General features: G+C 40.7%; 2 protein-coding genes across 18 annotated transcripts in view; one reads left to right on the top strand and one right to left on the bottom strand.

Annotated features, from left to right (window-relative positions):
* The first annotated feature begins 53 nt into the window (after window positions 1-53).
* Window positions 54-13,409, top strand: part of LOC135493101 (anoctamin-4-like) — a 28,373-nt gene continuing 15,017 nt past the window's right edge. For 12 of the 13 annotated variants that reach the window (XM_064780001.1, XM_064780000.1, XM_064779998.1 and 9 more), the window contains exons 1-5: window positions 7,672-7,831; window positions 9,330-9,940; window positions 10,159-10,234; window positions 12,835-12,935; window positions 13,203-13,275. In XM_064780001.1, coding sequence (XP_064636071.1) covers window positions 9,371-9,940; window positions 10,159-10,234; window positions 12,835-12,935; window positions 13,203-13,275 — 820 coding nt within the window. In that variant the 5' untranslated portion in view covers window positions 7,672-7,831; window positions 9,330-9,370. Of the gene's footprint in view, window positions 307-7,671; window positions 7,832-9,329; window positions 9,941-10,158; window positions 10,235-12,834; window positions 12,936-13,202; window positions 13,276-13,409 lie in introns of those variants that run through there. The other variant, XM_064779999.1, reaches the window with a different exon arrangement.
* LOC135493112 (kelch-like protein 3) lies at window positions 838-6,023 on the bottom strand. Of its 5 annotated transcripts, none has more exons than XM_064780041.1 (10): window positions 6,015-6,023; window positions 5,216-5,312; window positions 4,690-4,881; window positions 3,878-4,473; window positions 3,493-3,718; window positions 3,209-3,316; window positions 2,838-3,014; window positions 2,645-2,721; window positions 2,052-2,229; window positions 838-1,899 (listed from the first exon to the last, which is right to left on the bottom strand). In XM_064780041.1, exons 2-10 carry the CDS (start codon window positions 5,304-5,306, stop codon window positions 1,718-1,720), a joined length of 1,827 nt encoding a protein of 608 aa, XP_064636111.1. In that variant the 5' UTR covers window positions 5,307-5,312; window positions 6,015-6,023; the 3' UTR covers window positions 838-1,717. The 5 variants fall into 5 exon arrangements, with proteins under 5 accessions (XP_064636111.1, XP_064636107.1, XP_064636106.1 ...); XM_064780037.1 differs by lacking the exon at window positions 6,015-6,023 and adding an exon at window positions 5,899-6,009; XM_064780036.1 differs by lacking the exon at window positions 6,015-6,023 and adding an exon at window positions 5,560-6,009.

Below are 13,409 nucleotides of genomic sequence, written 5' to 3' on the forward strand. Positions count from 1 at the left end.
TACACTTTGGTCATAATAGTGGCCGTTCCGAAAGAGTCATCGGGCCTTTAGGAAGTGATAAGATATGTTACCACATTGCTTATCTGAGGACCAGCTTACATGTAATAGGCCCAGACAAGGCTGTGTTGTGAAGTCCTTTTGACCATTCCATTGGCACCAGAGACTGGACCCATCAGTATGTGCTTCATATCGGCGGAGCATTAGTCGAGTGTTACGTATGAGCCAGCTTGCCTGTGGGAGTGGGCTTTGTACCCACCCAGAGCCAAAACGGGGCTAGTGTGCAGAGGAAACAATCTCAATTTGTAGGTAAGTAGTCTTTTTTGCTCATGCCCACAATGGCAGTTTTGCAGAGCATGTCTTTCATCCCAAGTCCTGCAGAGTAACATTGAACCTCATGAGCATCAAAATTGGAATCGTTTTGTTATGTCTTGGCCAGACAAGTGAGACCAGACAGCATGTTCAGACCACAAATCTGGAGTGGTGATCATGGTGACAGTTCACAGGGACCACATTCAGCCAGATTGACCTTTTCAACAAAGACAAACCAGGGCTGAAGCAAAACAAATGCGCACACTCGGAACATGTCATGAGGCCTAAGACAACTTCGGACCTTGCCATAAGCCACTGTGACCATTGTTCCACGTGAACCACAAGACTGGTCGGCAGTGAAAACAACTTCATCGAAGTCGTCCATTGAGCATCCCTACAGGCCGACGTTGATTGTCATGATCAAACCCATTTAGAAAGTCAATCTTCTCTACGTTGCCACTCTTTACACCGCTGGAATGTGCTTTTAAAATCAACAAACTAAGTAACAATTCATTGGAAATGAAATAACATTTTATTAGTTCAGCTATTGCCCTTTACTTACATACATAGTATCATTTGATTATCAAGAGATTTATCAGTCATAAGATGATCACCAGTGACTTGCATTCAATGACCTCAACAGAAAACAGCATAGCAAGGCAAGTCTGGCGTCTCAAGTACACTACACACTGTTTAATAGGCCCTTAATTGCCAGATATGCCTCAAGCCATTGCCTGGGGTCTTTGACTGTGAAGATCTATTGTAAAGATGGTTTGCTTGCCCGACCCTAGGTGGTAAAGGCATATCTGGTAAAGGGCCTATGGTGTGTATGACAAAATTGAATATTTGAAATCTTAATACATGTATAATTTAAGTTCATGCACAATCGAAGATGATTTTTAGAAACCATATTTTTAATCTCGCACAAAATAAGAACACCTGAATGTCTCTTGTTTACCTCTTACCTTTCCATATTGCACAATTTGATTACAACAAGATAATAAACATCACAGAATTTCAAACTAACTGTTTGTATAGCTACCATATAGGAAGCAGCTCCCTATGGAGCTCTCCAGGTCATAGTCCATTGAATTTGCACAGAAAACACAAGATCTCTCTTTGCAATCGGCAAAATGCGCAAAAAAACAGCAACACAGAATGTACTGATTATAGTAATAATATTACCAACATGTTACATTGAAGCTACGCCAGAGATTCACATGGTCGCACACAATGACAGCTGCGAATATTTCATGGTTTATGACGGGCTTATCTGGACGTCCTTCCTTGCCCATTTCGGATCGTACATCACAACGATGTTGATGCATAAGCAAGTTTGGTTACGTTTGCCAGCTTTCACCAGTCCACGTCTTTAATCATATTCTAGGGCACAACAGCTGTCTCACATTTACAGTCTTTTCTTCACGTGTAATGCCACACATCCAAACCGACAACGTCCAAAAGGCATGGAGGTGTTGAGAACTGTCCATTTGTTGGTGACTGTGTCGTATTGTTCGATTGTATGAAAGAATGAGTTTTCTCCATCATGGCCGCTCAAAACATAGATCTTGCTGCCCAAGGATGTGACACCTGAAATATTATAGCATAAGGACTTTAAAAGTTGGCAAGCTGTTACAGTAGTTACCTATTGCCCTCCCGTATGAATTTCACAGCAATCAAAAACTTTACATTTAGGCAACATAGATGTGGTCTTGGTTAAAGGGGAAACTATATTTCCATACCTGCATCAAACCGTGTATCAGTCATTGGTGTCAACTCCGTCCACTGATTTGCCTCCACATCATAGCAGGTAAGCTGCCGCGTGGCTGTTACCATTTCTAACGTCCCTCCCACTGAATAAAGTTTACCACCAGCTGTTACTAGACCGCTCAGGGACCGTGGTACAGGCATCGGGGCAAGCTGGAAAAGAATTCAGGCTGTTGTGATCAGGGAGGCTTTTCCACCCCCAGATAACTTTTCCATACATGTGTGATGGGAGATTTCACTTCAACACCACACAACAGACAATAAACATTCGATCCTTTCAATGAACTTGGAATAAATTTGCCTAGAACTCTCTTTTATTTATGAACTGGTGTCACCCAGGCCAAGCTAGCGGTCCTTTTAAAACATTCTTCAGGGGGCCCATCTTCCAGACTTCCTGCAATCCATAGCTTATGGGTTTGATCATCCTTGGATAGAGCTCAGTTTTCCTTCTCTCAGATGCCTTGCCAACCACACAAAGCAGGCTGACTGGCTTCAAAACCCAGGATGCACAAAAGGCATGAAAAACTCACATCAGTCCCTTTCCAAATTAAGGCATCCATGTACTTACCAATTCCCAGACGTCTGTATTAGGATTGTACCTCTGTAAGGCATCTATGCACTGATTGTTGGGGTCTGATACTCCACCTGAAAGAATCACATACTCTCAGCTAAATGGTTGGTTTCACATTTTTATTGCGCTTTTAAGTAATTAAGCTATCAAAGTACATGTACTGAAAAAACTCAACAATGTATTGTCTTACCTGCGACATATAAATAGCCATTAAAACCACATGCTTGTAGGCGACTGACAGCATAATTCATATTGGCCACAAACTTCCAAGTATTTTTGAAAGGGCAGTATTGCTCGACAGACTTTACGCGCCCTTGTCCATCAAATCCTCCAAGGGTGTAGATCTTTCCATCCACAGAGGCCATGGCTGTAAATCAGAAATATAAGGCTATATCATCGGACTAAACACATTTACCCTGGTCCCTCGGCTGCTCAGTCGATGCTACAATCGGAGCACTTCTGACTGATTCTGAAGGAATTCACCACAAGTTACTTCTTTCCAATAAATGTACCTTTTATTTGAGCTACAATTATCCAAACACAGTAGGATGAGAGCCTTACCATGTCTTGCCCTTGGAAGGAGCATGTTCTCGACTTGTACCCATTTGTCGATTGCAACCTCATACCTCAGCACGCTGTTTAGCACCACTTTTTCCTTATTATAACCACCTGTCAATAAAAAGAATTCTCTAAACTGAAATGTGAATGAATGACAACAAGGGGCATGATTTCTTCATCCAATTGGCTTAAAAATCTTGCTTATGACAAACAGTTCCGATCAGGGTGTAACTGTATCGTTCTAAAACTGATCAATGTTTTCATCTTCAAAAGCCTTGAATCTCTACCTGATATATAAATGTTTTCTTCGTCTGTAACTGCAGCACCGTGGTGACACCGTGGGAATGGCAGGTCCTTTGCCTTACTCCACAAGTTTCCTTCAATGTCAAAATAGTCGACACAGTTGAGGTAATTTTTGTTATAAATCTCTCCCCCGACTGTGAAGATGACCGTGGTGATTGGCATTGACTTTCGGGGGCGGCAACGAGGATTGGAGCCATCTTTTCTTCGATCCTGCAAAGAGACTTTAAGTCTTTAGCTCTACCAAAGAGAGGTTTTCACAACTAGCATTTAAAGTGAACATTCTACACAAGTTGCCAACCAGAAGGAGGCCCGTCCCCCCCCCCCACAATGACCACTAACATGGTGATAACTTTCATCACTGATTCATACCTTCAGCACATAATATCGCTTAGCTTCCTCAATCATCCCTTTACATTCTTCTGAGTCCCGGAGTATTGGCTCTGAATCCAGCGTATCGAACATGAAGTAAGGATCCACCAATAGAAGACGAACATGTTGGAGAACGTCCCCCAGACTCGACAATCGTGCATCGAAGTCGTGTTTGACCCAATTCAACACTGCTGTGAGTACGACATCTTCCGATTCAACCCTCAGATCATCATCCTGAATAAACTCGACTAACTTGTCCTGTGGCAGTGACAACAACTCCTCATTTTTCATAACCTCGCAGAAGTAGTCCAAAGCAAAAACCTTTGCCGTCTCGGAAAGTTTCGTACAGCTGTGAACTTCAGCAAAACAATGAATTCCGAGACAGTTACTTGGGTCCATTTCTTTTTCTAAGAATTTGCAACAGGCTTCTGTTACGGAGTTAATTTGAATGAGATTAGCTGCTGACAGGAGGAGTTGGGCATTCTCTGTTGTGATCTGGAGTTCAGCGGTGTATGTGAAGTCGATGAGCAGACGCATGGTCACCCGGTCAATGCCCGAAATGTTTACTTTCCTCTCCACACTCTCCCTCATCTCCCCTAAAGAAGTAAAATAATACCATCATAAGTTTATCCACCTTTAAGCAGAGGACATTTTTTTCGAAGGATTTGCTTGGATATCCTGATTGGAAACCTAAGGTAGGGTAATATATTGATTATACAAACAATCATTTTGACGTTTTTTAACATTTTTAACTTTTCATTTTTGAAACTGAAACCTAGCATTTAGAAAGAAATTTGGTTTTAAACGCAAACCTGTAAACATGGCCATAAAATACGGACTACAAGCAGCCAACACGCTCCTATGACACGGGAATTCCTCGTTGTCTGCTGCTATGATTACATCACACAATAGTCCGCTGCTTCGCTGCTTGTTGAGACCTTGTAGGAGATACAGGGCATGGTTGTTCCCTCCCATAAACAGCTCAAACTTCTCCTCGAATAAGACTGAAAAAGAAACGTCATTTTTATGCACTTTTATTGTCTGCAGGGCCTGAGCTTGGCTCATCAAACCTTTTTGCAAAATCTCTCAAGTTCTTCTTAAAGCTTACCTAAGTAGGCCAATGATTTGATTTTGTTCAAATAACTTCTCAAATCAGGATACATCTCTGTCGACAAGACCATTTGTCAGTCCCAGGGTGTCCACAATTGACAAGTTCTGTAATTTTTGACCAATCATTATGATCAAAACTTTCCGTACCAATGTGGGAACAGAGTGCACCCAACACGTGAAACGAATGCAAGACATAATAAATAGTAAGACATTATTTTTGCAATGTACCTCGAAGGGAGTCAAGAGCGGATGTGGTCGTTGAGCCAAAGGGTGATGAGGAAGGCATCCTTTCCCTCGCATAAAAATCTGACAAAAACATTGGAACCTAAAATAATAAAGAGGAAGCAAGAAAATAGATAACTCTCACGACTGATATTGGATTAAATTTAATCAATTTAAACGACTTGAATACCACTTCAGACGTCATGCATTTCACCTGTGACCTGGGACTGAGGGTCACATGATTCGGGTCACAGTGGCTTATGGCATAGTAACTTTTGTTCTAAAGTATGCTTAGGCTTTGGCCTCCTCTTGAATTGACCAGTTCTGAGTGTGTGCATTTGGTTTGTAACTTTGTTTGGGTCCTGTCGTCTTTGTTTTTGGTGAAAAGGTCCATTGCTGTGGTGAAGTGACCCCCTTGAGTTGAGACATCGGAGCATTGTGGTCCTCTGGGAGGCCTCCCTTGGGACGGAAATAATGCCGAAGTTCGTCACATAGACCCATGAGTATCCGATGGTCCACACCTGGGACAGTAGGCAAAATCATCATGGATAAATGCCAATGCCAATGCAATCAGCAGCAATGGCAATGGGGGAATTATACATTTTATCAGTTTTTTATCAGACTTTTCAGAGCCAGAATCGCAGAAGCCGTATTAAGATTATGCATCTGATTATTTGTCGATGGCTCACAGGGATACCCTTTTATCAATTACATCAAATGAACACTGATTCCATGTTTATAGAGGCATGCTAACAGTGATTTGTTCAGGGTCAAAAACGCATTTTTATGAAGATACAATGTTTACCTTTTGCTGTTGTTGTTGTCGGTGCGATTAACCAAAATTAATTTCTTCGGTGACGGCCGCGGATATTTCTTAGGTCTCATCAGGGTGTTTTTTGTATTCGTGCGCGGCTAATCGTAGTTTCTAAAAAATCATTGTTTTTTGGTCCTTACAGTAAGCCAGTGTTGATTTAGCAGTTGTTTTGGCAAAAACATGTTTTTTGGAGTTTCTGAAACCTAGAGCACTACTTAATAGGCAGCTAACAAGAAACTACGCATTTTACTGTTGTTGCCGACGTATGTGTACACTGAACTTGGAATGTGCGTCGGCCCCGTATTGAAATGCCGTCCAGTGCTAGTTCGTGCGTTTTTCGCCGATTTGTGCAAAATTCAACATATCTCAAAACTTCAATGGCTGACCCTCGATTTTTTAAAAATTTTTGTGTAGCGTAAGCAACTGTCTTTCACGGGAGAATGGTCACTGTTAGAATTATCAAGGAAGAAATGTATAATATTTGGAGTTTTCCGTGATTGTCCGGCCCAATTGGCAATATTGCCATTTTGGGATGGTGAACAGAGCAAATGCGACGCTTATGATTTATTTAAAGAAATCAAATGCCCGATTTAACATCCTGGAGAATCAGGGGAATCGGGCGTTTCCAGTGATATACGACACAAATAATTGAATTCACTTTTCATGAGGGTCGAAATTGGCATATAAACAGCGATGTTAGTCACTTGTGTGGGCAAATTCATACCCCTCACGTGACCACTGTTTAAAAAACCACTAAGCGCACGGGGGCGGGCGGCCTTCGGGAACGGTTCGGGGGGTTAGACCCGAAGCCGAGGGTTCAGTTTCACTATTTAAAATCAATCAATGTGGAAAAAATACATAATTCTGGCTTCCTCACAACCAGTGACGTTTCGACGTCTCCGGTTTCCCGAAAGATGCAAGCCAACACAGGGCGTTTCAGCCTCTTCAAAAGGGTACGTCATTCACACGATTCAAGACGATCTCGAAATGTTGCTTGTGGCGGTTTTTCTCACTGATTTGTTATTAAGACCATGTGATGGAGACTGTAGCGCACAGAAAATGATCGAAAAACGGTATGTAACGTTGATACATCGTACAGGCTGATTAATGCGGCAGTGCAACAAATGAAACTTAATATTCACGGGACATCGACGATTAAATTTGAGGACGACTTGCACACAATAGCAAGAGTGTTTTGGAAGGGTTGGGAATAATAAAGGCATAAATTGCTGAGTTTAATTCGCCAATGTATATATATATATTTAAAGGAAGTTGTAATCCTATGATCTCAATGTTATCAAACCTAGGCCTATAGGGTTGTACCGCATCGAAACGCAATATCCGGGTGGCGGGTGCCGCATGCCGAGGCGATAAGTAGACAGATATCTCCGCCAGAAAACCGTCCTTAGATTTCTCTTCGGATTTCTCCGAGCTTGACGATTTTCACCGCCTGGTTAACAAAAAGAGGATGAGTGAGCATACCCAGATTGGCCAAGCCCAACCCCCCCCCCCCCCCCCCCCCCCTTATGTCTCTCGAATCGGGGGACGAACACAGTGGGCTCACAATCGTTCTTCCCGCCAAAAATTCCTACCACGTGTCTTGGCCTGCCACCTTTATTTACGCGGATCCAGGCAACGAGGTCACGTGGAAAAATCAATTCCTACTATCAATGCCTGGATCGATAGTGCAAAGTCCCTCATGCCTGGCTGTTTGACTTTTCTGGAGTGTTTCCAATGAATAGGCAAGGATCTGTTTCAGTGCTGTGGTCATAATGAAACAAAGGGAGCATTGTTTTATTTCTTCATCTGTAAGTTACGATATTGCTGTTAGATTTCATTCATGCATGGTGTAGTATTTTTTCGTAGGTCTGATAAGCACGTGGTGGCGATAGCCGTCACCATGTCTTTAGTGTCCCCATTGAAAATTGGACCCCCCTCCCCTCCACCCCCCCCCCCCCCCCCCCCCATTATATGCCCTACATATTGTTGACTGCTCAGACAATAAAGGTCCGGAAATACTATTCAGATAGAGAAATATAAGTACCAACTTCCCAGTGCTTATAGACCTTTCAATATATAGTCCCTTTAATTAACGAACAAGTCGGCATCACAATCTCGAATTGTGGCGATTCTTATTGTCTTTGATATAAAACATCAAAATGTCAAAATTTCTTTCTTTGCTGATAATTTATGTTTGAGGATTGGCTTAACGGACACTTGGACTTTGACAGTATAGCACAACTCCATCTGATCAAATATGGATTAAACCATACTTGATGTGATTAATAGAGTGTCCATTTAAGAAATTACAATAATTTTTCTGATTCTAAAATAGAGTGTCCCTTTAAGAAATTATAATAATGCTTCTGATCCTTTAAGTCTTCTTCAAACTGAGGTGGAGTGGAATATGATTCCTATTGATTTTAGATATAGCCAATTATTGATTGATTTTTTCCATCAGTAAGACCTTGCCATTGTTGGTAGAGTTGATATCAACCAAACTGTTTGATCTTATAAATAATTTATCATTTATTTTTATTGGAATTGGGAGGCATACATAATATATTTTTGTATGTGACGCAGGTGGGGTACCAAAGGGGCAAAAAAATTAATTTTTACCACGTAGAAAGTTTGTGAATTATCGATTTGAAAAATTGGAACCTGAGGCTGAAAAAATTGTATGTGGTTGCTGTAAATCCCTTATTTGCCCAGCAAAAATCATTAAAGGAATTTTTTTGAGCTAAGAAATTGGGAGATAATGATGATGAACACTAAGATATGCAGTCAATATACAGTAGAACCTCTCTATTAAGGACACCCTCTGGACTGACAAATACTGTCCTTAAGAGAGAGGTGTCCTGATTAGAGGTCAAATTGAATGGAAAGTATTAATTTGGGACCAAAACTAGTGTCCTTAATAGAGAGGTTGTCCTTTATAGAGAGGTGTCCGCTAAGGTAGGCTCCATTGTGCAGTAGAACCTCTCTATTAAGGACACCCTTGGGATTGACAAATGCTCTCCTTAATAGAGAGGTCAAATTGAATGGAAACAACCAAATTGGGTCTAGAACTAGTGTCCTTAATAGAGAGGTTGTCCTTACTAGATAGGTGTCCGCTAAGAGAGGTTCCATTGTATATCTTAAAAAATCAGGTCAAGAAATAGAAAATTCTCAGTGTTTATCACACTAGTGTTTAGTCCTCCTGACTTGCAATGGTTTAATATGGGCACTGTATATAGGGACATTTTTTGGAAACATATAAGGAACCCCAGGAGTAACCTTCGTAACCCTCTGTTTGTGTACTTGCAGAATTTTCCATAGCCAGTGGTCTTCATTAAAGATTCAAAGCCATGGAAATCGATGTGCCGTTGACCGAGTTCAATCTCTCGGACAATAAAAACACCAACACTCTTGAAGAAACCGAAAGACGGCCAGAGTCAGCTAGGAAGGAGAATGAAACACTTCCTGCGAGTGCAAGAGAATCTGTAGATGTGGTTCATGATCGCGATAAATTAGTCAATGAAACAGAGACGGAAATTAGTGCCGATAAAAAACGTAAACGCAAACATCGCCATAGTCGGAGAAAAAGTTATAAGACAATGGAGGAGTCTTTAGATTTGCCTGAGAAGGCGCCAATGGAGGATAGGATTGATGATGCGGGCGTGGACCAGATCAAACGGATTGATTATGTACTTGTTTATCCGGATAAACATCCCGAGGAGGAGACAAGTAAAAAGAAACGCTTCGAACTTGAACGGAACTTTACGAATCGGAAGAAATTTGAAGGTGAAATGAGAGAGGAGGGTGTCGAATTTCAAAAACAGAAATACAAGGAGAATATTTTTGTGAAAATTCATGTGCCATTTAAACGGCTTTGTGAGGAGGCTGAAAAATGCAATTTAGAGATGCCACTTACAGGGGTAAGTACGCTTTTATTCGCTTGTTTGTAAGTTGCTCTTGATCTGGACTCTACATAAATATGGATACATTGATATTCTGTGGCCAAGGCCTTACTGGTTAACCCATTGTTTTGCAAGTTTCACATAGCTTCTTCTTGCAAAATTGTTGTAAAGGTTCCTTTGAGTTTGATGGTACAGCTAGCTAGCAGCTCTTGCATCCTCGCCCAATTCCATTGCAGTGTGAAATCTACGACGACGGCCCCAAGAACATTTGGGAAAGATTCGAAGAGAAGCATTTGAAAACAGATGATGAAGGTAAATATGTTTATCAATGGAATTCAGAAAAATTACTTTAGGCTGACGTTACATAGGCCTCATTCGTTCACTTCCCACATGTCACGTTCCAGCTTTACTTAACGTTCCTCGGTGAATGCACGGCCTTGTGGCATGCATTCAGTGAGGAACGAGCGCATTAAGGGGAACGTGACATGTGGGAAGTGAACGAATGAGGCCTATGTAACGTCAGCCTAAGGGGCTCACATTTACAATTCTGAATTGTGATTTTACTAATAATAGGGAGTCTTCAACGCTTTGTTATTTTCTGCAATACCTATAGTAACAGGATGATTTTAGCTTTGGGTTTATGGTAAGAGATTCTGAGCAAACGATTTCAGGGAATCATGTCAAGTGGGCACTGTCATATTTCTAAACATCAAATATTTCATTTTCATCATTATTTCATTTCTGTAGAAGATGGTACGGTACAGTATTCATGCATGATGTTTATGGGTTTACTGTCACAGACTGGGTGTACATTAATAGGACAATACAGTAATTGTCACAAGTAAGTTCTTAGCAGAAGTTGTGCATATTTGCCTGAACAAAAGGAATGTCAGTTGTGACCAGTACTGTATCTAACTGTTACCTACTCAAATTTCTATCACCCATTTGTTATATTGATCACAAACTCGATCTATAATTATAAACATGCAGGATGTGGTCTTCATCAGCTCTTTGTCCTTTCTGAAGCTTTCCATTTTGTAGTCCAAACCAAAGGAGGTATTGAATATCTCACCAATTACCACTAGCTACAATGTTGTCTCTGAAAAAAACTTGTTGGATTATTTTTGGTTGCGCTTGCAACCTGAATAATGGGAGGTTTTGTGTGTCTCTTCCTCACTTTATCCTTTCCCCGTGTTCTTTCAGCATGTTCAGCCACAAATTTTTTCACTCTCTTGTTTGTCATCCTGAGGAAATCAGGGGTTAATGTCTCCTGCACAGATTGTGTGCAGGGCCGGAGAACGGGATTTGGGTTCAATCACTTGATAATCTGACTTCTTTGCTAAATTTCATGCAAAATCACAATCACGTAGACCAGTTACTACAAACATCGACCATGCTGTGTGACACTGATTATCATCGCTCGGGTATATTTTTACTGAGAGAGAGTGAAATTACATAAATTTTGTGCAAGTTTTCGAGTTCCCCAATCAATTATACTGTATATGACACCTGTTCTGGCAACCACCGTTTATAAAAAAATGGCATGCCTGTATGGATTACTATGATAAGGCCAACCGGTATTGTAACATTAATCGTTAAATAGTGGAGAAAATGAAAGCAAATAATGGTAGGCCTACTGTTTGACCAGTGAGATTTGACCCAAATCTATCGTCAATATTGCCCATGCCCGCTTCTTTAGATAATATCATTCAAGTGTTATTCACCTGTCTGACTCTTTAGAATTTGATGACGCTCACCTAAGATTCTCAATGGATTCTCAATCGGCCAAAGATTCTCAATGGATTCTCAATAGGCCAATCTTAGCAAGCTAATCATGTTTCTCGATTAGCGGGGTCTTTGCTTGCCCTGCAGGCATAGACACCAGATACCTGATACTTTTTGTCAAGATCTTTTACCATAGTTGACAACCCTGTTGCTAATGTTATGCAGTGGAGTGTATAAAAGCTTTTAGTACTGGGTACTACTATGAAGAATATTGGAGTAAAGAACTCTGTTTGCTCATTAAAATATTGTCACATTTAAGTATGTGAATTTGAGTAACATCTGGCCAAGTATACCAGGCACTCCTGTGTGGTAATATTTTCACTGAATATTCATCACCAGCATTGGCATCAAGATAATATTACATTCATCACACCTATATATTTATCAGAGATGTATATTTCATGATTTATCAAAATAATTGAGAAAAGAGATGGCATTCAATCTAGTCTTTTGGGCAAAATCAGAATCAGATATGTCGCTTCATCCTTTCTCTCTGGACGAAAGGGATGGCATTCAATGAAGTCTTTTGCCGAAAATTATGGTATTTGATCTCTCTTTGGTCATTTGTTGGCCTTTCCACATCCATGGCATTATTCAACACTTCAAGAAAAAATCTTTGGAAACATTTTGCCCTTTAAAATCAGAGAATGATGGCGCCATCTGTTCCGAAGCAACACTGTGACCCCCAAGGGTCTGTTTTTTAGATCATTGCAAAACCGATCAAAAGGTCTATGACGCACGGTGTTGCTATGTACAGAGCTTGGACCAAAGTTCATAAATTATTCCAATTTATTCAAAAGTTAGCTGCCAGTCAAATCGGCTATGAACGTAACCCGATTCGGTAATGATGCATTATGTATTAAGGATATGAAAAAAACGTATGATATTTTGATTGTGGTGAAAAGGGAAATATATTTATAACCTTTTCCAGTATCTTTTATTGATCTGTCTGATAATATTTTGTATATCTATATGTGGTATGGCTTCATTCATGCGAGAGACGACCAAAACACTTGTCAACATCCTGCCCCATCACTCCCCCCCCTCCGGTACATCACAGAAAACTATTTTCTTATAATGTTGAGGTTTTGCTTTGTTTTAATGGTATCTTGTTTCTTTTTTTCTAGTGGATTTTGTCAGTGCCCCATTCCAACTTGATAAAATCCATCTCTTCGAAGGCCATGAAAATGAAGACACGTTTTTCCGTCCAGCATTGCGGAGTTATTTGGTGAGTAAAGGTATTATGTGCATAGAATGAGAAAAGGTCCTTGAGAAAACGGAATTTCACTCTGAGCGTAACGTGAAGGTAGTCTTGATCTAGTCCATGAACTTCATAAGTTGAAGAACGTCACGTAGGCTTACTAGCTCCATGACTTCATGATGAAAAAGCAATCATTACAAATAAGGAAGAATTTTCACGTGTTGATTCTATTGGTTCTTCTTAGGCAATTTCGAAGAAGAAGAAAAGTTTTACATTCATTCTCTTCCTTTGTAGACACATCATATACTCATTAACATTGACATCAGGAGGAAAGCAGAAGAGGAAGAAGACAGCCTCGCCAAAAAAGGTGAATATTGGCGTTTGGTCTGTATATGTGACATCGTCACCATCGGACAACTTGATGTCACCAGCCCACTGTCCAACCATGATCACGCTGAATGACATAAAGCGACCATGTGCATAATATCAACTAGAGTGTAT

The sequence above is a fragment of the Lineus longissimus genome, chromosome 9 (assembly GCF_910592395.1).
Source record: "Lineus longissimus chromosome 9, tnLinLong1.2, whole genome shotgun sequence".
Classification (NCBI taxonomy): domain Eukaryota; kingdom Metazoa; phylum Nemertea; class Pilidiophora; order Heteronemertea; family Lineidae; genus Lineus; species Lineus longissimus.

Bases quoted from the DNA above. Each gene is read 5' to 3' on its own strand.
- LOC135493112 (XM_064780036.1), bottom strand. From the start codon at position 5,646: ATGCTCCGATGTCTCAACTCAAGGGGGTCACTTCACCACAGCAATGGA. The intron at 5,313-5,559 runs GTTACAAACCAA...TTATTATTTTAG, and splicing joins GACGACAGGACCCAAACAAA to GTTCCAATGTTTTTGTCAGA. The intron at 2,722-2,837 runs GTAAGACAATAC...TGATTCTTTCAG, and splicing joins TGGCTATTTATATGTCGCAG to GTGGAGTATCAGACCCCAAC.